Source organism: Sceloporus occidentalis, unplaced genomic scaffold (assembly GCF_023333645.1).
Source record: "Sceloporus occidentalis isolate IW3139 unplaced genomic scaffold, rSceOcc1.0.p SCAF_127, whole genome shotgun sequence".
Lineage (NCBI taxonomy): Eukaryota > Metazoa > Chordata > Lepidosauria > Squamata > Phrynosomatidae > Sceloporus > Sceloporus occidentalis.
The window spans coordinates 483,621-504,711 of NW_028317107.1; the positions used below are offsets into that span (position 1 = coordinate 483,621).

At 42.6% G+C, this 21,091-nt stretch overlaps 1 protein-coding gene across 1 annotated transcript; it reads left to right on the forward strand.

Moving 5' to 3' along the window:
* Positions 1-5,990: 5,990 nt before the first annotated feature.
* Positions 5,991-8,163, forward strand: LOC149281776 (inactive phospholipid phosphatase 7-like). The gene is made up of 2 exons (XM_089499016.1): positions 5,991-6,432; positions 7,799-8,163. Exons 1-2 carry the CDS (start codon positions 5,991-5,993, stop codon positions 8,161-8,163), a joined length of 807 nt encoding a protein of 268 aa, XP_089355142.1.
* Positions 8,164-21,091: the final 12,928 nt, after the last annotated feature.

The window sequence follows — 21,091 nt, forward strand, 5'->3', positions numbered from 1 at the left end:
GGTATTTAACACCAGGGCAATCTCTAGCAGGTTCAAACAGTCTTGGGGGAGGCGACGCATTGAGAGCCGATAGTTATTTCTGCCGTCCAACTCTTCCTCCCTTTGTCTGACGATAATATTGTGGATCTCCCGTGCTATATCCATAGAGCTAGAATCACAAGCATCTCAGCGCTTCCAGCAATCGGCCTCTTTGCTTCCTTGGTACCTGGAATCATCCTTATTGTTAGTTTATATTTTACTGGTTACACTTTTTATACCGTTCCCCACCATCCTACTAGCCCACCGGCATGTGAAATGAAAGCCTCTATCTTCTGAACCTACTATGAGACACTTAGCTGGACTTTTATGGAAGAAGTTAGTAGATACATAGAATCACCTCCCAGGCAGAGTGTCATACTTAGCAGGGTTTCACAATATGAGTAATATTAGAGCCTGAGCCATTTAGTTGAACGGACGGGACAACAAACATAGACTTACATTAAATGTAATTAAATCAATAAATACCATTATATAAGAAAACAAAATCAATGACTTTCCTGATTTAAGGAAACAATAGAGACCAGAGGCATTTACAGAAATATAATTTTTTTAACCCATTTTACAGCGCTGCAAAATATGATGGCACTATATAAAACAATAAATAATAATAATAACATAAAGGACAATATTATATTTTTTAGAAAAAATTTGCAATTATTATTATTTATTTTTTTTAAATAAAAAAACATTATGCCACATACAAAAAAACACATTTTTAACAGCCTCTGAACTATTTTGGGCTTCTTTTTAAGACTAGATGTATTTTTTTTTATTTTTTTTTTACACATTTCTAGGCCTCGACCTTTTGGAATAACAAAACCGACAATTTTTACCGAAAAAATATTGGGCATTATGATGACGATAATATTCGACACTCCTTTTTTGTGTAATCTTTATAGTTTTTGTTTTAAAAGTTTTGAGACAACGTTGTATTTATTGCGGGCTATGATTTCAAGTTAAAAATAAAATATTTTTATTATTATTTATTATTATAATTATATTTTATATGTTGTTTTTTTTAATATTAAATAGAGAAATAAAAATAAAATTGATAAAAAAAATGCTTGCACTATAAAACGGCAAAAATGACTGCACTGTGTGGCTCATTTCTGCCAAATGTGACAATATTTCTCAGTAATGACTCAAAATGAAACCGCGGTTGGAAAGAGAAAAGTTATTTTAAAATATATATTTTTTTAGTCATTATTTCCTTTTAGGAATATTCATTAAGCGGTCTTATCTTCACTATTTTTCCAACAAACACTAATTGATATTTTCTAACACTTCAAAAGCAGATACATAGAGCTTGGCAAAAAAAAACAACCTGTATTGGGGTGAATAGATTTAAAAAAACATTGGTTCTGATTATAAATAAATATAAATAAATAAATAAGTAAATAATCATAATAACAAAAATAATAATAAAAGCACATTATCTATAGCGTGCGGCTATAAATACATAGGATAATACAGTAGCAACGAAAAAATATTTTTCGGATTCTCATTTAAATTCTGATCCCTTTACTTTACAGTGAGGGTGGTGGATAAGTGGAACAGCCTCCCAGCAGAAGTGGTGGAGTCTAATACAGTGAGGGGATTTAAACATGCATGGGACAGACATACGGCTCCTGAATTTAAGACGAGACCATGATTAAGGTTTAAGTCTTTACATCAGGATGGGGCCGAATGGGGCCGATCTGCCTGCAGATTCTATATTTCTATCCTGGTATCTCTCTGTGACATGTCTTTCAGTACATGGGTACAAGGTTTTAACTCTTTTCCTGCCAGTAATAGGCATTGTGGCTTTAATGGTTAGATCTTTAGAACCGGTTCATGTTTTTTTTTTTACTATTTTAAAATAATTTGTATTTTTTTCCTGTTTTTTTTTTTATTATTTTTTTTTCTCCCGAATACTTTTCTAATTGTATTTTTCATTAAGCGTCTGCGTCTTTAGAAAGCTCTTACTAAGCTGATTTCGTGTATTCTGTTTAATGGCAGCTTTGGTACTCAGCACCTTTTTTTTTTTTGGTTGAAGAAATTGTTGTAGCATAATGCAGCAAACCATCCATTGCTGTTACTGGGGGGTAGCAACACCATAAAAAACGCAAAATACAGGATAAAATAATCATCATTTGGAATAAGTTCTTATAGATGGGAAAGGGGGGTCCCTATTACCCTTATAATAATAAATAACCCTTTATAGCCTGGAAAGGGGTATAATACATGTTTAAAGGCACTTTGGGTGATTGCAGAATCAGGGGCAGAGAATTAGGACAATGAAAGATAAAAGGCTCTGGTTTGCAACATGTATCCCCTTTTAGATACATTTAGGGGGGGTCTGGGGATCTGCAGGGGTAGAAACGATGAGTATTAAGTACCTGTGAGTCTGCTGGCATGCAGGAGACAGGAGACAGTCCCATAGCCTGTGGCTTCTTGGAGATCCTGGACTTTGATGAGACCCTTGAGTCCTGGATTCCCCAGTAAGAGATCATTTGGGGGGTTTCCTGGCTGTCTCCCCCTCCCTCTATAAGCCTGGATCCAGTCTGGCTCCCCAGCTGCAGCCTGTGTGCGGAGGGTTGTAACAATGTGTCAGGCACAGAGCTGGGTTTCAGTGGGGAGGTGGGAGAGGAGGGGATCAGGGGTAGGAGACCTGCCTGGAACTGAGATCAGGAGACCCCATTGCCCCACCAGCTCCTGTCCTGCACGCTGCTCCTTGAGTTCTGCCCTTCACTGCATCTTCTTTTTGACACTTTCACTTCTCCTTCCCCTTCTTGTACCCTCCAACAGCCCCCACCCCCTCCCCTTTACACATACACTGCCTTAAATAAAGCTCTCCCCACCCTCTCCCAGTCCCAGATCTGCTGCTACAGGAAACTTTGCACAGATGAGTCTGACTACAGAGAGCCACCTCCACCAGCCCCCCCCCCCACCTCTCTGCAGCAGCATCACCCAGCCCTCCCTGCGATGGCTGAGAGTGCTGAGAGCAGCAGTGTGCCTCCTGGACTGAGCTTCTCCACTGCAGCTGGGGCTTTCCTCTGGTGTCCTGTCTGGGTGACATGCTGAGTGTCACCATCCCTTGGATGTCCTCCAGCCTCTCCTGCGCCTGCATGCAGCATGTCCCATCACCCCCCCCCCCCCCCACCTCCTCTGGATCTTTAATTCCCAGTAAAGCTCAAGCTCTTGGATATTAAGCTGGTTGACAAACGACATTTCCTCTCCTGTCCTCCAGGCTGCCTGGGTAGTGTAGTCTTATATGTGTAACCAGTGCACAATCAGGCAAAATGTGGCAGCCACCATAGGAATGAAGGTCATGGTGACCACTTTTACATTGTGCTTCAGAGAGGAGAATGACCTCAGATGACCCTATTGAACATCTCTTACAGAATTTGCAAGCAGATCAGTCCCATTCAGCCCATCTAGTCTGCCCTTTGTTCCTGCTTAATCAGTCCTTAGATTCAGGAGCCATATGCCTGTCCCATGCTTGTTTAAATTCCCTCACTGTATTAGCTTCTACCACTTCTGCTGGGAGGCTGTTCCACTTATCCACAACCCTCTTAGTAAAGGAAAACTTTCTTACATCACGTCTAACCCTCTGATCCTCTAGATGGTTTTTATTGTATTTCTTACTTTGGCTAGATCCCCTTACTGACTCCCTGCTAGTCGAAATGTAAATCCTATATGAAATTCTATTTTCTATTGTAAATTCTATATATAAAAAACTTTCTTTTGCTTTAAATACCCTTAAGATATTTACTAGTCACCAGCCATGTGATTTTATTCAATATTAGCCTTAAAGTAACATCAGCGTAATAACTGAACAAAATAAATAAACATTCGAAATAAAAATAAATAACACCAAGGGAACTAAAAGTCCTGAAAAAGTATTGATTTATGTCTCTTTCGATCGTAAGCTCTTACACGCTTATTTTGGAAAGTTCTCCTGTAAAAATCTCCCAGTGATTAATAGCGCTGCGGAATATGACGGCGCTATATAAAATAATAACAAATAATAATAATTAATAAAAATAATAAGAAGAATTTATTATTCATTCATTCATGTATTTATTTATTATTAATTTATTTATAATATATTAATTTATTAAGATAACGCTTCTTTTTCACCCAATACAGTTTATTCTTCCTGATTTAATTTTCAAAAAGTTAATATATGAGGGCATTTATCGGCACCTTAACTTAGCACATAATGGAAAGCAAAAAGACTTATCTCCCAGTATATATATATATGTATATATATGTATGTATGTATATATATATATATATATATATACACATATATATATATATATAATATATATATATATATATATATATAGATACAGAGAGAGAGAGATAGAGGGATAGATAGATAGATAGATAGATAGATAGATAGATAGATAGATAGATACATAGATAGATAGATAGATAGATAGATAGATAGATAGATAGATACATAGATAGATAGATACATAGATAGATAGATACATAGATAGATAGATACTATACATATACTGTATAGATCACATGCTGATGTCTCGTGTGTTGAAGACTATATGCATTTATAGTAAGCGGTTCTGCGTGTCTGCTTTCCCGCTAATCTACCAGCAATTATCCAGGAGAGGCTCCTCTGCTCCGCGTTCTCTGTCTTTATGGTGGATAATGGTTACTAATTTTATTACCAGTGAAACCAGACCGCACGTTATTATAATCACCAGCTATAACCCCACGTTATTTAATCACGTCTCACAATGTCAGGCCCCGGGAAATCCCTTTCTGCTATTGCATTAATGTGATCTGCCAGATAACGCTCATTGATTAGGGGAGAAGAAGGACAATTAATTCTGGATGTGCACTCAGAAAGCAGATGGGAATACTCCGATGGGTTAGGATCTCGGGGGTATCTTTAGGGGAAAAGGTTCCTTTGTGAAAATTGCGGATTATATGGCGGTGGGGAAACTCGGTTTCGGTAATGGGTTTCTGGAAAAATGCTGTTTTTTGCCCACGTATGGGGACTTTCTAAGGTATCATGCTTTCATCGTCAAGTGAAGAACTGTAGACTGGTGACCACGCTACATATAGGGCCACAGAAGGTCCCAATGTTCTTCTCCTGGGGCTACACTCTGCCTAAGGGTTATTTAGCCCCTTCCTCCCATCCCTGGTATCACCAAAGGGAAGTTTGAATCTTTTTGGCCCCTCATCACAAAAGAGAAGGACCACCAAAGTCTTCAAGAGGATGCGGGAGCCAGAAGGTCAACTCACATCTCCCACCAAAAAGTCTTCTGGAGACCCAGCTCCACTTCGGTGCAAATAAATTCAAGCAGGTCAAAAAAGTGAGGCATTTGCCCCGTGTGCCAGATGGCCACTACGTCGGCTTGCTGGCTATGCTTGCCTTTAGAGTAGTAGCTCACCAAAAAAGTCAACAAAACATCACACACAATCTCGCCGGTAAGTATTTAGCGTGTGATGCTGCTTTATTTAGTGGCGTGTGCCAGCGTCCACGATGCAGCTGCTGTCCTTCTTCAGAATCCATTCTGACAGCATGGGTGCTGCATCATAGTGACTACAAATCCCAGAATCCTTTGCCCTCGATGAAACAACAGCGAGAGATTAAAATAAACCACCAGCAGCCAACTGTGTCCTCATGTTACTGATATTATTTTCTCTTTCTTCTGTTCCCCATTGGATGGTTGAGTTGGCAGGGAGCACCCGATAGGCAGATTGGAAGGGCTGCCAGACGCGGCCGGAGTAAACGCCAGATGCATTCCCCGGCTAAATATAACTCCGGAGATGTGCTGGGAGAAGTTTGCTCTCGCTGGCTCAGTGTTCTTTGAGAGCTGGTAAATACACGGAGATCCAAGCAGGAGATACTTCGTTCCCTTTCTTCCAGGAAACCCCGTGAAGAAAAACTCTTCAAGAAAACTGCAGCCTGATTTTTTTGGAGGGTGTTCAGGAAAATGCCAGCCCAGCAGCGACGGATTAGAACCCGGGACAGGAATAATGTTCTGGCCAGACCGGAATTTATTTCTCTAAATCAGCCGCCGACGTTGACCCAGGAGGGCCGAAGCCCCAACAGAAAACAGAGCGGGCAAACGGGCAACTCCAGCGAGGGCTCAAGGGAAAAATCGCAAAGCCAGCTGCTCCCCGAAGAAGACTGCATGCAGCTGAACCCTTCTTTCAAAGGCATTGCGTGGAATTCACTGATGGCCATTGATATCTGTATGTCCAAGCGGCTGGGCGTTTGCGCCAACAGTGCTTCATCTTGGGGAAGCGCCCGCTCCATGGTCACGTTGATCGGACTAACCAGCCATGGGTTGCCTTGGATTGGGGGAGCGATAGTTTGTTTGTGGAACAGCAACACATTGGCGGGGCAAGAAGTCCTTACAAACCTGCTGCTCGGTGAGTTATGGTGGAGCTTCTAGTGGCTGAGGGCATCTACTAGTCTGCCAAACTTAACAGGGCAGATTAACGGTGTCATTGGATGTGTAGATGGGGTTTACCAACAACAAAAGTTCTGGTGGGTAAAGGTGATGGAAAACCCTTCCACTTGAAGTGGATAGTAGAAGCATTATTAAACAGTTATCTACGGACACCAGACAAGTTGGTGTCTTGAAGAAGGCTTGTTTTTATCAGAAATCTCATGGTGCTGCCACAACCACAAGGGATTCTGGGTAGGCGCATGCAAATAAGGTTTAGGGAGGCTTCTTATTATTCCTATGTTGTTGTAAGGACGTAGGACGTTCTTCGAGTGCGTTAGACTAACAATACATTGTAGCCAGTGTGTGACACCATCAGACAGAAGGGTTCTAAATTCTCACGAGTGGCACCAGTAGACTGAAAGTTCGAAATCGCATATATACGATATAAATAATTCCATTGAGCTTCTGTGTAAATGTAAACGTCTATATAAGCTGGACTAAATGTTAAGGATCCACACTTCCTAAAGGCCCAGCTTCTTCTACCACGTGACCCATGAAGATAATGTCGATTAATATATATATATATGATTAAAACTCAAGTGATGGTCCCAAACTCTTTACAAATTGTTGACTTTAGTGTTTCCATGCCAATTTGTGTAAAAAAAAAAAAAAAAAGATGATCCAGTTTGGAACCCGGGTGATTCCCCTACTACCTCTACTATTAATGTTCTCAGAGACCAGGACATGGATTAGGTGATCCATGAGTGACGGCACCACTTGGAGCTATTTTTGAGGTTTTGAACGACTGATTTGCTGACACTAACAAACGTTCCCTATGCTGAATCACAACAGATAAGCTCAAGACAGAGGTGCCAGCAGGGGGTCAGGGACGCTATGTTAACCCAGCATCAGAACATCTCTCCAGCTGTGACGTCTAGAAAAGTTTTATGAATTCGCCACTTATGTATATATTATTCCTCTGCACCACCGTAAAAGATGATGTAATGCCTTTCCTAAATGTATGGTTATTGTAGGATAATGCATTCCTACTGCATCTTGGACCATACCATTATGGAACTAATAGGGAGGAAATATTACTAGAAGATCGTGTTAGATTTGATTTTTGGGAAACCGTATAACTTTATAGAGATATTAATGGCTTGAGTCTTGAACCTCGATCTTGATAGAGTCACGGTCATAAAATTTAATGTTTTAAGAAAGTTGTCCACTCAGTAGAACCTTTTCCAAACCAGAAGAACATGATGTGATGTGTTGTTTTTACTCTAAACACCTCTTACGTGTGTACGTGTCTCATATCTCTTCTTCTCCAAACCTTCCTTTGAAAGCCCTGATGCTGGACATTCTGACTGTGGCTGGAGTGCAGAAGCTGGTAAAGCGCCGTGGTCCGTATGAGATGACTCCTGGAATTCTGGACTACCTTGTCCTTGATGTGTATGCCTTCCCTGCTGGACATGCCAGCAGAGCCACCATGGTATCTAAGTTCTTCCTCAACCATTTGGTACTTGCCATCCCACTTCGCGTTTTGCTGGTCCTCTGGGCCTTTTTAGTTGGATTATCTCGTATCATGATTGGCCGACATCACATAACTGATGTTTTAGGAGGGTTTGTGATTGGTTATCTGCAGTTTAACTTTGTGGAGTTTCTCTGGCTTTCTTCGAACACTTGCCAGATGTTGTCCTCCTTCTGGTAAAGTCCTATACTTGCTGTCAAGGAAAGACTTATTGCCAACAACGAATGGACCTTTCATAAAAACTCAACGTTCTATGTTCCGTGGATGCTTCAGGAGAGCAATGAAAGGACAACTGAGTTATTGTTATTTTTGTTCTAATAAGAAAAAAAAGTAATTGTGATATCATCTTCTACATTTGCATTCAGTAAGCGTTGGGTGCATCCAATTAAGGTTGTTGTAAGTTTACACTTTGTGGATCTTTTGCCAGTGGACAATCAAGAAGAAACAAAAATTTTTTTGGGGGGGGACTATTTTGATGCCTTTTTGTTGCTTGTTTGTTCCAGATCCAAGTACTTGACACATATAGGATTTAGAACAACAAAACGCATGGCTGTTCATCAAGGATGATGTCATATGGGAGTGATGTCATTGAATCACATCATAAAATGTCCCAGTGTCAGAGGTTAATAGACTTTCCTCGATTCTTTCCAAAAAAAATATCAATAAAACATCTTTGGATAAATCCTTATTGGTAATTATTACTCTTTTATGTAGATTATATTTATTTGCTTTCTCCAAAAATTATAGTGAAATTATTAGAAAATATATTCAGATTCCAAATGGTATTTTTCACACATTGAGTCTTCAAGGAGAATATAAAGGGAATTTTATTTAATAATCTACGAGAGGCAAAAGAAATTCCGGTGCAGACAGAATAAAAAAGTAAAAAAAATGTATAAAACACCATGAAAGAAATCCGAACATGTTTGCCCCTCCTTAAAATAATTATTTATGATTTTTTTTTTTTTATTTTAAATATAGTTAAGCTATTACCCAGATAATAGGGATTTTGCTGTCATATCTGGGTTGAATCGGATTTGTTACTTTGAGTGACTGTAGAAAGCGGTGCTATGGCTTTTGAAGGGTTAAGGGGAACAACGTCCGTGTTCCAAATACATATGATTTCCGGGGGGTTTGTTACAGTGTCCCGAGCATCTGTATGCCTCTTCCTGCCCAGATAACCGCATTCTTTCACCAGAAACCCTAATCTGCTGAAAACAGACCTGCTTGTTGCAGGAAGGCACGGAACGCAGAGCAGCAAAATGAACAAGCGACTTCCTCCGTAGACGAGAATCGTCCTATATCTTTTAACCCATCGCCTTCGAGATCTAATGGGTTAAAATCTGAAAAAATCCAAAATTCTGTAATAAAACCCGAACTGACCAAATAAACCCCGATGTGACGTGAAACCACGGATATGGATTTCGTTATAAATAGAAGGCCTTCTGGACACGACTCCGATCTCAAGTTGAAACACTTTAGGGAAAAAAGTAATGTGATATGAGAACCCCTGCACGTGGATACATTAAACCCCTGGAGCCAGTATGGAGAGGCAGTCATTAGGGGGGCTTTCAAAATAGCCATACAAGAAGATTCCAAGGCTTTGTAAAAACATCCCTAAAATCCCAAATCTTAGGCCGGTATCAGACCCACTCCCATTATTTGAAGTTCGGTGGCGACCCCAGACTCCTTGTCGACATTTAATTTTGGGCTGAAACCATCCACTAGCCGTTTCTGTCCCGGATGGAGCCATCCAATTAGAAGTGAGCTATTTATATGCCTTCCCAGAAGGGCAGCTGAATGGCGTAGGCACCCATCGAGTGGCGCGTCTACGATGATAAATATGGCGCGTGTTATAATCCGAACGGCTATATCAAATTATTAACGTTCTATATTTATTTGTCTACTGTGTCACCGGACTCTATTGCCTCTGAAATCTAAGAATCGTTTATATTTGATATGCTCACTGCCACTAATAATTGCCCCGTACCGTAGGCGTCTTGTCATTTTGGCTACTTGTCTCCCCCTAGTGGCTGCATTGTTTGCAGAGCAACAGATCATACAGGAGGGAGAAGCAACACAGCGCCCTCTAGTGGTGAGGTTTAAAATAAAAGAAACAGAATGACTTTTCCTTGGTCATGTTAATGAAGTGATCAATACTGATTGGCATTATTATTATTATTATTATTATTACAACTATAATAATAATAATAATAATTATTATTATTATTACTATTATTACTGTTATTATTATTATTTAATATTATTATAATTATTATTATTATTAGTATATTTTATCAATATGGCGCCAACAATTTCCGCAGCGCTTCTTACAGTCCTTAGATTCAAAAGATCTGATAAAAAAAAGAACTGCCAGACTAAGACGACTCGATACATTAGGTAAAGCTCGGCTAACAAGCTTACAATCTAGAGGGGGTCTGATGGAGCTCGAAACTGGAGACTTGGAGCAAAGTCAGAGGTCCGTAGCAATATATTTGGGGCGCATGCATTAGAGCTATAGAGGTTCCATACAGAGAGTCTGTATAAGTAAGGTAAGAGCTCAGAAGTCTTCTTTGGATATGAGAAGCCTGATTACATCTTAAGACGGGACCTCTGAGGTCATGAAAGCTTATGTGCCTCTGTACTTTTGGCCAAGTTCTAACAATTTATTACACACGCTATTAAAAGAGTAACAAAAGTGTGTATTTAAATATAAGAAAACATGTTAATAAACAAAATCGTATAAATAATACACACTATTTTTGCTTTAAACCCATAAGGACCAAGGCTTTTTTACACTAACCACCTAATATACATTAATAGTGACATATAAAAAAAAGTAACCCCTTAGGGTCAGGTAAAAAAAATAAGCATTTTAAAACAGTCAGCTACAGCAGCGATCCCATATTTTCCAGATAACATACCGGGTACGTCATTGGTCCTCTAGGGATATGTTTTCATGAGGTACTTGGTACGTCTTTGGTCGCGAAGGGGTTAAATGCTATACCATAATATTTAATTTAGAGATTCTGCCGAGTGGTCTCTTAACCCCTGAGTGCCTGTATAAATGAGCCGCACGCTGAAGATTCCGTTACCAGACCTAAAAATGTTTGGCGTGGCGTGGAACAGCTGCCTTCTATAAAAATCCCGTGTCTCCATATAAACACGGGCTAAGACGCTAAAATGTAATCTTTTAAGACTGTGCTGCGGACTTTCAGTTACTGAAATAAAACCCATTGATGGAAGGATCAGCCTTTCTTCTTTTTAAAGCATCTTGTAGGTCTTAAGACGACGTGGCACAAAGGTCTCCATTTGGAAGGAGGAGGTTGATTCAACTCATCACAAGAACCAAGACCGAGATGAGCCTCGGCATACCTGCCAACTCTACAGGTCCAATTCTGCCGGTGATGGCTGTGATTTCCTGGGTCGCCGAAGCATTAGTTATACACGCCCACTCCCCGCCCTATTCCCCTCCCACCCCCCAAAAAACTGCCCATATATATATATATATATATATATATATATATATATATATATATATATATACAGTGACCCCCCCCACACACATTCGGCTATCCCTGCTCATCACAAGGCCACTCCCTCCAGGAGGGAGAGCTCAGGGTAGCGAGACTCTGGCCAATCCGAAATCTTTATTTACCCCGTTTAATTTATAAAGCCGTTTCCTGCTGTTTCTATGCACATTATCGGGGCTTTTAGGGCTGTAGAACCCTGCGATCCCCTCATACCCAGCAAACATTCTGACCTCCTAGAAAAGAGGGGGCATCAGGGGAGGAAAGAGGGGCATCAGGGGAGGAAAGAGGCACACAGGGATAGGATCCCGGATATGGGATGTCTCTTCCATGCCCAGTTTGGCCATCTGGCACATTGGGCAAATGCCTATTGGGCCGTTGGCCAACAGCAATTCTTAATATCATTTATTGTTTTATATAGCGCGATCACATTCCGTAGTGCTGTAGAATGGGAATCAGACGTAAAGGAGTGTAAGCCATAACCAAATTGGATAATTAAATGATTCGGTTGATCTATTATTCCCTGGCCTTTGGTAGCCATCATTCATTCTGATGCCCAGTGCCATATTGCATAATCCCTTTTCCAAGTGGAACTTCAGAAGCAGTTGTTGTTGTAGTTCTGTCCGGAGCCGGCAGGCGTCGCTCTCCGCTTTCCTCTAATCCTGTCACGCCTATTCACTGATTGACAGCCGAACCGGGGGAGGGGCCAAAGGAAAAAAAATACACAGAACGAGAGAGACGGAGGAGAGAGAGAGGCGAAGAGTCGGAGCAGAATCGCCTTAAATCCGCCACCATCCCGTGCACCGACCGCCTATCCCGAGCCCGGAATTGTTTAGAATTTAGCCCATAAGAGCCCTCCACCAGACCAGGTCGGTAGTTGTAGCGGGGCGGCGCTCGGGGTCATTCTATACCGGGTGGAGGCGGGGGGAGTTGGGGCTTGGCTAGGCCTTGGCCACAGCTTTGTTCGGTTCAGGCCCAGCAGCCATTTTCCTCCATCTTCACTCAACCCCTGGCTAGGTACACTTGCAGGGGTAGAGAGGAAATGCTCCCGGGGCCTCCTTACACCAATTCCCGGCGACACGGAGGAGGAAGACTCTGGCCCCGGGGCCTATTCAGCCGCCGGCTTCATTCCCCTCCCCCTTGGCTGGGGTCCCCGAGCCGGGGGGGGGGGTCAATGATGGAGTCTGGGTGCAATAGGTACATTAGAAGGGGTTCTATGGGGGCATATTATGCTGCCTCACCGGCCTCCCGGGGCTGGGTGTGTATGCGGGGCAATAATGGCGGTGCTTTGGGGTATGTGATGAGCTGTGGAGGGTGTTTGGGGATCTATAGGATTATGCAGCGTTCTGATTCTTCCCATCTATGTGTCTACATTACTGTGCCTGTAAGGAGGCCACATATATATATTAGTGTGTGTCTGTAGGGAGAACATATGGGGGGTATATATATATATATGTATAGTGTGTGAGGAGGTTATATATATATATATTATGCTATATTGTACAATCTGCAACTGCATTGATATTGTATTTTGGTGCCTTTTTTCAGTGTATGTTTATGTATTTTAACAAATCCCCCCCCCCCCCAATATGGCTGCCAAGTAACGGGGTTTATTTACTGAACGGCCACAATCCACGTTCTATATGTAAACATACGGAACGAAGCGGTGGTGTAAGGGTTATTGGCTGTTCCGTGTCCGCTGGCGGTTATAGTAATGCACCCGCGTGTATGTATGTGTGCCATAGGTGTGTGTTGATAACGTATAGTAAGCGTGGCAGGTAAATTGTATACTAATGTTCTGCTGACTCCTAGTGAATGGAATCGGGGAATAACACCCGCAATTAGTGTTTATTTCCCAGTGTGTGTTTATCTGCCCACACAACTTTCCCTGTGTCTGTCAATGTCAATTCGTTATACACTTCAAAATTGTGTTTTTAATATGAAATGCATTTAAAAAAAAAATGAAAATGTATTTAGATCTCTCGTCTGCTGAGCCCCCTGTTTTAGTTTAAGTTAGTTTGTTAATAGACTTTGTTGCCCTCTTTTTTTTTTTTTTTTTTTCATTAAAACTATTGTTGTGTTATTGGATTTGTGGTCTGCGTTATTTTTGTGCATATAAATAACAAACGTTAACACCGTGTTGAGTTCCTAGCAACTTTTTGGTATTTACAGTCTGTAGGGCTCTTCCGATGACTCCCCCCCCCCCCCCCCATTGCTTGTTTAGAATACAAAATTGATTGGTTTTTATTTGCTAAATGGCTGAATATTATCATTATTGATATTGTGGCATCATATTCCTCAGCGCTGTACAATGGGTAAGCGCGTCGCTTAACAATTACACTTACAGAAACGGGGGAATGTCCTGCCCAAAGGAGCTTACAATCTAGAAATGTAAGTTGATACCTGGGAAAGGTACGATGTTGCGTTGGCTGCTAAACAGAACATGTATATATTTTCCTATAATCTAAATGTGGTAGCCGTTTGTAAGCGGCATCAATAAGCTTTGGGGAGGCTGGTGACTCTGGGTAGTTTTAATGCAAAATCCATTGGCGGTTATTACTTACAGCTGAAATTCCGGCACACTCGGCGGGCGCTGTCTCAGCCGCGGCGGGGATTCCCTAAAAGAGCGGAGGACAAACATAGAGGCGCTTTGGACTTTTTATTTTTTACCGGATGCCCAATTCCCGCAGCGGAAACCCCAGGTTTAGTGCATAGACCGTACTAAATTGTAATTTGAGTATATTTGGGAATTAATCAAACGTTTACTTTTTTTGTACTCCGCTCCGGAAGGTGATGGGGGAAACCATGTTTTATTCCCAAAGCTCTACAACGTCGCGGCCCGTCTCCTGATTCGGGCGTCTGCTGGTTTACCGTTAGTGGGATCGGAGGCACCGGTAAAGGTGTATTTGGGAACGTGTGCGTCTGGCGGGGGTATGAACGGGACGGAGAAGGGCTGCCGTTCGCGAGATACTTGATTAGGGCAGTATTTGTTTCTATGAATGAGAAGTTTTAATTGTAGTGCAGAGTTTCGTGACGTTGAGCTATGCGAAGGCAACACGCGGCGGGTGAGAGGAGCCCGGTAATAGTATATCGGTTAGATCGGTGTTTGGCGGCGAGGAAGACCCTGCTGGATAAGGTTACGGTGGTTCCTAATCTTCTATGTGTTTGAACAGAAGGCGGAGGGTATGGTGACATTAAGCGCAGAAGCCGAGGCGTTGAGATGACCTTGAGCTGGACATGTTTGCGTAATGGACAAAGGTGGGTTTTTTTCCCAAGCGCTTCGTGTTGCGAGCTCTATGCGATTGCAGGGGCTCTGCTGCGTTGTGGGAAAGGCTTGCGTTTAAGCGGCGCTTTCCCTTTTCCCAGATCCTGCACAGTTGGGACACTAAATAAATGTGTGTTTATATGTATGTTATAGAGGCCGCCATCTTCTACTCCTGGAATCCGGATGATTATGCATGCTGATTGTTGGCTCAGAGGTAACGTAAGGATGGGGGGTAGAAGAAGAGGCACCGAATTAATTGGATAATGCTGACTTTGCCACCTCCTGTGGGTTGAACACGTTGTGAGGAGTCTTTAGCCATTTATTGGTACTAGGAAGGCTTCATTTGGTTATGAAAGTGGAACAGCGGCTTTAAAGAGAGCCTGTCCTTTGGATAATGCTTCCTTGTAAGTACTACGTAATATAAAAATCGGCTACGTTGGCTCCACATGATGGCTCCATGAACCCCGGATAAGTAGACTTGTTGTGGAGTTTCAACCTCTTCTTCCACGCGATCAATGTTTGTCGCTCTGCGTTTGCGATGAGAGGGCTGCCTCAGGTGGTTCTCTACCAATGGTTTGGGATTTATCCGTCAGATATTTGTGTGTAAACACACTGTGCAAATACAAAATGTTTATAGCTGAATATTTCTTGATTTGGTTACCTCTTTCTCCATATGATCTCTATCGTGGCTTCTGGAATTGCGTGGCTGGACTGTTTGAATTTATAGTGTTAAATAAACCCTTTTCAGCCATACGAAGATGCCTTTTTTCTGATGGTATACATACACCGACCAGCCTTAACATTCTGGGCACTGACAGGTGAAGGGCATAGCACGGATAGTCTTATCATGGCACCTGTGTGCATCAGGCTAGAAGTGGGCATTTTGTCCTAAAAGTTGATGTGTTAGAAGCAGGAAAAATGGGCGAGCTTAAGGATCTGAGTGACCATGACAGGGGCCAAATTGTGATGTGCTGGACGACTGGGTCAGAGCATCTCCAAAACTGCAGCTCTTGTGGGGTGTTCCCGGTCTGCGGTGGTCGGTACCTGTCCTAAATGGTCCAAGGAAGGAAAAGCAGTGACAGGGTCATGGGCGGCCAAGGCCCATTGATGCACGTGTGTGTGTGTGTGTGTGTTGCTGAAAAAGTTACTGCTTGTTCTGATAGTAAGGTGTCACAACACGCAAAGCATCGCAGTTTGTTGTGTATGGGGCTGTGTAGCCGGAGACCAGTCAGAGTGCCCAGGCTGACCCCTGTCCACTGCCGAAAGCTCCTACAATGGGAACGTGAGCATTAAAACAGGACCACGGAGCAATGGAAGATGGTGGTCTGGTCTGGTGAATCACGTTTTCTTTTATACCATGCGGATGGTCGGATGCGTCGCTTACCTGAAGAACACACAGCATCAGATGCGCTATGGGAATAAGGCAAGCTGGCGGAGGCAGTGTGATGCTGCCATTCATGTGGATGTTACTTTGACACAAACCACCTACCTAAGCATTGTTGTACACCATGGACACTGTATTCCCTGATGACATTCGCCTCCTTCAGCAGGATAATGCGCCCTGCCACAAAGCAAAAATGGTTCAGGAATGGTTTGAGGAACACAACAATGAGTTCAAGGTGTTGACTTGTTCTCCAAATTCCTCAGATCTCAATCCAATCGATCATCTGTGGGAAGTGCTGGACAAAAAAGTCCCATCTATGGAGTCTCCACCTCGCAATTTACAGGACTTAAAGGACGTGCTGCTAATGACTTGGTGCAGATACCACAGCACACCTCAGAGGTCTAGTGGAGTCCATGCCTGGGATGCGATGGGTCAGGGCTGTTCTGGCGGCAGAAAGGGGACCAACACAATATTAGGCAGGTGTTCATAATGTTATGGCTGATCTATGTAAATACACGCGCCATTCAACATGGGCTGATACTTGGCATGACGTACACATGCCTCCCAGTCCCGGTTTTTGCCACTATGTCCACTTTTTGGGACAGAGGTAGATTATGGACTGCAATCTCCCAGTCCAGGTTCATTCTCTGGTGTCTGTGTGTGAATTGGGGTAGAAGTTGGGCGATGTGCGTACAGAATGCTGGGAGCCTCGGTTCACTAACAGATGTTGGTGTTGTCTGTCTCTTCTGCGTGTTAACATAAATATGCGTATATTATGTATACCAGGGCTTGACAAATTAGTTGTGAATCTAGGCGCCAACTAAAAAAGTTAGGAGCCAGGATTTTTTTTAAACTAACAGTTGGTCAGGAGGGATCCGATCATCATCAGCCCACTTACTAAACTCACAGCATTTGACCTGGTTCAGGTCAGTGCTGGGTTTTGTTGTTTTTTTTAACCCTTTCAACGCTGATGTTCCATTGGAGCACATCATTGACTGATATTTAGTCGCCACAAGCTTGTGGGGACAAATGTTAACCCCTGCAAGAACCCTCTCCCCTGTCCCTGAAGCTGCCTGTGGCAGCTAGGACGCAATTGCTGGTCTATAGACCGGCCATTGCAGGGGGGGGGGTCTCTTTGAGTGCTGTAGGCTCCCATGCCTACAGGAATCATCAAAAGGCTTCCAGGCGGACCACCAGCAGCAGAGCCCCGTACAAAACGGGAATTAACCCCTAAAAATGCCGCAATCGCAGCATTGAAGGGGTTAACGCTGCACTGTCGAGCGATCAGGCAGCAGGGGGGTGTGTGGGGACCCAATCAACACACAACCCCCTTCCCTGAAGCTGCCTGTGGCAGCTGAAAACGCGATTGCTGGTTTTCCTGCAACCGCGTTTTCAGCCTACAGGATCACTCCGTGTGGTGACTCAGCCTCTTACATGCACAATTTTTTGTGGATGTAACAGGCTGACAAACACCTAGGCGCCAGGACAAAATTCTCTGTCGCCATGGCGACCTGGCGCCTGGGATTTGTCGAGCCCTGGTGTATACTCGCACAAATCCCTGTAAAAATGCTTCTAAAACTGCTTAGTTTTGGGTGGTTTACCCAACTTCTCTGACCTTATGGATCGGTTGTGTTTTGGGAGATGTGTGATAAAAGGACCACCATGTATATTGAATAAACAGTCCGGATCAACAAGGCGGTTGGGGGATGGTTTCTATAGTTAGGTGGTTGGTTTGTACGGATCAAAGCGACTTCTGAGAATTCTTCTGGATTCCCAAGGAAATTGGCCCCTTTTATTTCCATTTAAACATTTTGATTGGCAGCTTTAAACACAGGGGTTCCTTCTAGGATAACACAAATTCCGCTAAGTTCTAATAAACGGCACCAACGCTGCTGATCAGGATCCGCTTTGCATTCTTTATAGCAGACTCTAATAAAGTCTTCTCGTTGCTTCAGGCTACTCTTTGTAGTTAAGCCACCTCTGTGGAGCTTTTTAATTGGGTTTGTACGTCGGAACATGTTTACGAGGTGACTGTTTGCCGCTAACATCCTTCTCTTTAAGGCATTTACTATCTGAAGTCTCATTAAACACCAAGCACGTTGGATACTCGTCCTTCCTAATCTGTTCTTAAGTCTGGTTCCATTGTTGGTGTCCAACACGCTACGGGAAATATTAAGAAAATATACACAGAATATGTCACTGATCCATCTTCTTAGCCCGTCGGTCTCCCCTGGGCCCGAATCCACGACAAGCCGCCTGAAAGCTCTCAGCAGCTCCCAGCGACCGTCCCTTCCGCAAGGCGAGGGAGAGATGCGGTTTAGAGAGAGCTTGTCTCAACGAGCCCATGTGACCTTGGATATGGAATCCGTTCTATATCTTGTGTGTCTTGGTCATCTTTTATATTAATATATTTTGTTTTGGGGACCTGTAGAGTTAACCTTTTGGATGCAATTACAGTGAAGTTATAAACAACATTCTTTTGTTTTTATAGGTTTACCACTGTTCAAAAGTTTGGGGTCACTTCACGGTAAAACCAGGAAATGTCTGTCTGTAACATAATTGCAAAAGAGTTTTTTTCTAACAATCATTTAGCCTTTTAAGCTTAAACTTGGATCAGCGAACGCAACGTGCCATTGGAACACAGGTGTGATGGGAGTGATAATAGGGATGAGCCCCTATGAAGAGATTCCATTAAAAATCAGACGTTTCCAGCTTCAATAGTCATTTACAACATTAACCCCATCTATGCTGGATTTCTGAACCATTTCCTGTTATTTTATTGGACAAAATGTGCTTTTTCTTTCAAAAAAGGACATTTCTAAGTGACCCCAAACTTTTAAGCAGTGTGTCATATATATATATATATATATATATATATATATATATATATATATATATATATATATATTGTATAAATTCATTTTTATGGCCCCTTTAGTGTCTGATGGAATGTTCTATCTTTATGTTATGTCATTATGCAGCGTTGCCATGTATGTCTGTACCTGTAACTGCGCGTACATCTGTGTAAACGGAACCGGCCGTTCCCGGCAGATGTTAATGTCGGCTCGTAGAATTACAAGGCTTTGTATATTTCAGTAGGAAAAATTCTATGTTTAAATAACCGTCCTTGCAAATCAATAGGTTTTTAAAAATAAACGTATCAGTAATCTTTTGACCCCAATTAGCGATATTTAACTAAAATGTGTTTGTAGCACATGATTAACTCAAACTGTAAAAGATATTGCATGTCGGTGAATTGTATGTTCATATGCGTTGTCAACGTGAGTAGAAGACAATATTTATAATTGTAGAGAAATGCATATATTTAATGCATGGTTATGAACAAGAATTTAAACTGTTGGATTGTTGGCGGCCGTATTAGTTTTTGAAATGGCTTTACGGTCGCCTGTTTGCTACGCCACTGATATGCACGCCCTTTCACTGATTGACAGCTTAAGCAGCCAATCAATGGGAAGCTTTTACACATTGGCAATGGCGTCTAAACAGACCCCTGCCCGCAAGGTTCAGCGGGGAGGGAGATGCATTCGGCCGAATGCACCTCCTGCTGGGCTGCGGACAGAAGGGACAATTAATTTTTAAGGTAGATTTTGCAGAACCCCCTGGTTTGGGTTACAATTAGATGTTTTGTAACCAGACATCTGAGATATTTAACTTCTGGGACCTGCTTTATTTTTGTGTCTTGTTCAGAAGGGAGCTCTAATAATTTCTCTTTAGATAGAGATAGATGGGCTTTGGAGGCCTTTCCTCATCAACTGGGGAAGGCGCTAGAAACAGAGGTAATTGTGCTGCCTTTAATTGTCCCCAAAGTGGGTTAGTCAACCGTTTTTGTAGAAATAAACAAAAACCTCTCAGGGGACGCAGGATAGTTCGCTGCTTACTTTAAACAGTCTGCTACGTTGTAACGGTGGCTGGAGGCACCCCGAAATGTTCCGCTGACCAAATGAGTTAGGCGCAAGCGGCTTGTTCGTCATAAGTCAACAAAATATGTTTGTCTAGGTGGCAAAGAACACAACACCCCGACTCCTTTTATTGAACTGTTTTGGCAAACAATAGAATGGCTGAGTTTTAATCACACAGCTGGACATTCTGACTAATGAAAGTCAATGGAGGAACGGACTTCCTTAGCATTGCCATAAAGCATCAGCTCAGTGTGGTGATTGAGCAGAGGAAGTCACCCCGAATATCACACGACTGGCAATGACGACCTCCAGATCTGGAGATAAACGGTGTTTATCGGAGCAAAATGTGGATAGTCGGGTTCTTTTAATTCCGACTTATAATACAGTACAATAGTATAATACAGCTGTGTGGGAGTTTTCTATCGTTCCTTCGCCGGCTGTTCTTTCTGCGATAGTGGGGGGGGGGGGGATTGTCGGCTCCTGGGGGAACCCGGTGCTAAGCATGGTGGATTAATATCTGAGCGGGGCATGGAGATACGCGCAGGGGCTTCTTTAAGTTTGTTTGAAAGACTTCTGAAAAGCATGCCTGAAATTTCAAAGCCGCCAGGGAGGAAGGTGACTCGATGGCTTTCCATCCGGAGTGCTGGACTCACAACCTCCGCCAGTTGGCTGGGTCTCTCTGTAGCTCGGGGGCTTTCAGCCACTGTTTGTTTTCTTTATCTAAATGTTCTCCTTGCCATTGGAATTCTTGGGGCAAGTAGTCAAGTTAATGGATAACATTTAATTGGCTTACTGGGGTAGATTTAGAGTGTAAGCTTTTTTGACAGGGTTGTCCACGAGTGGAATTAAACCATTCACTGGAGCTTCCAGGCAGAAATGAGAAGAGCGATCCCTTCCCTTAGCAGATTCAGTCTCCGTTAAGCTGTAGAAGATGCAGTTTTAGCTGCCAGTTACATATAGATTGTATGGAGCGCATGTTCCAAGTAGATGGGTCTCCATGGTAACGCTA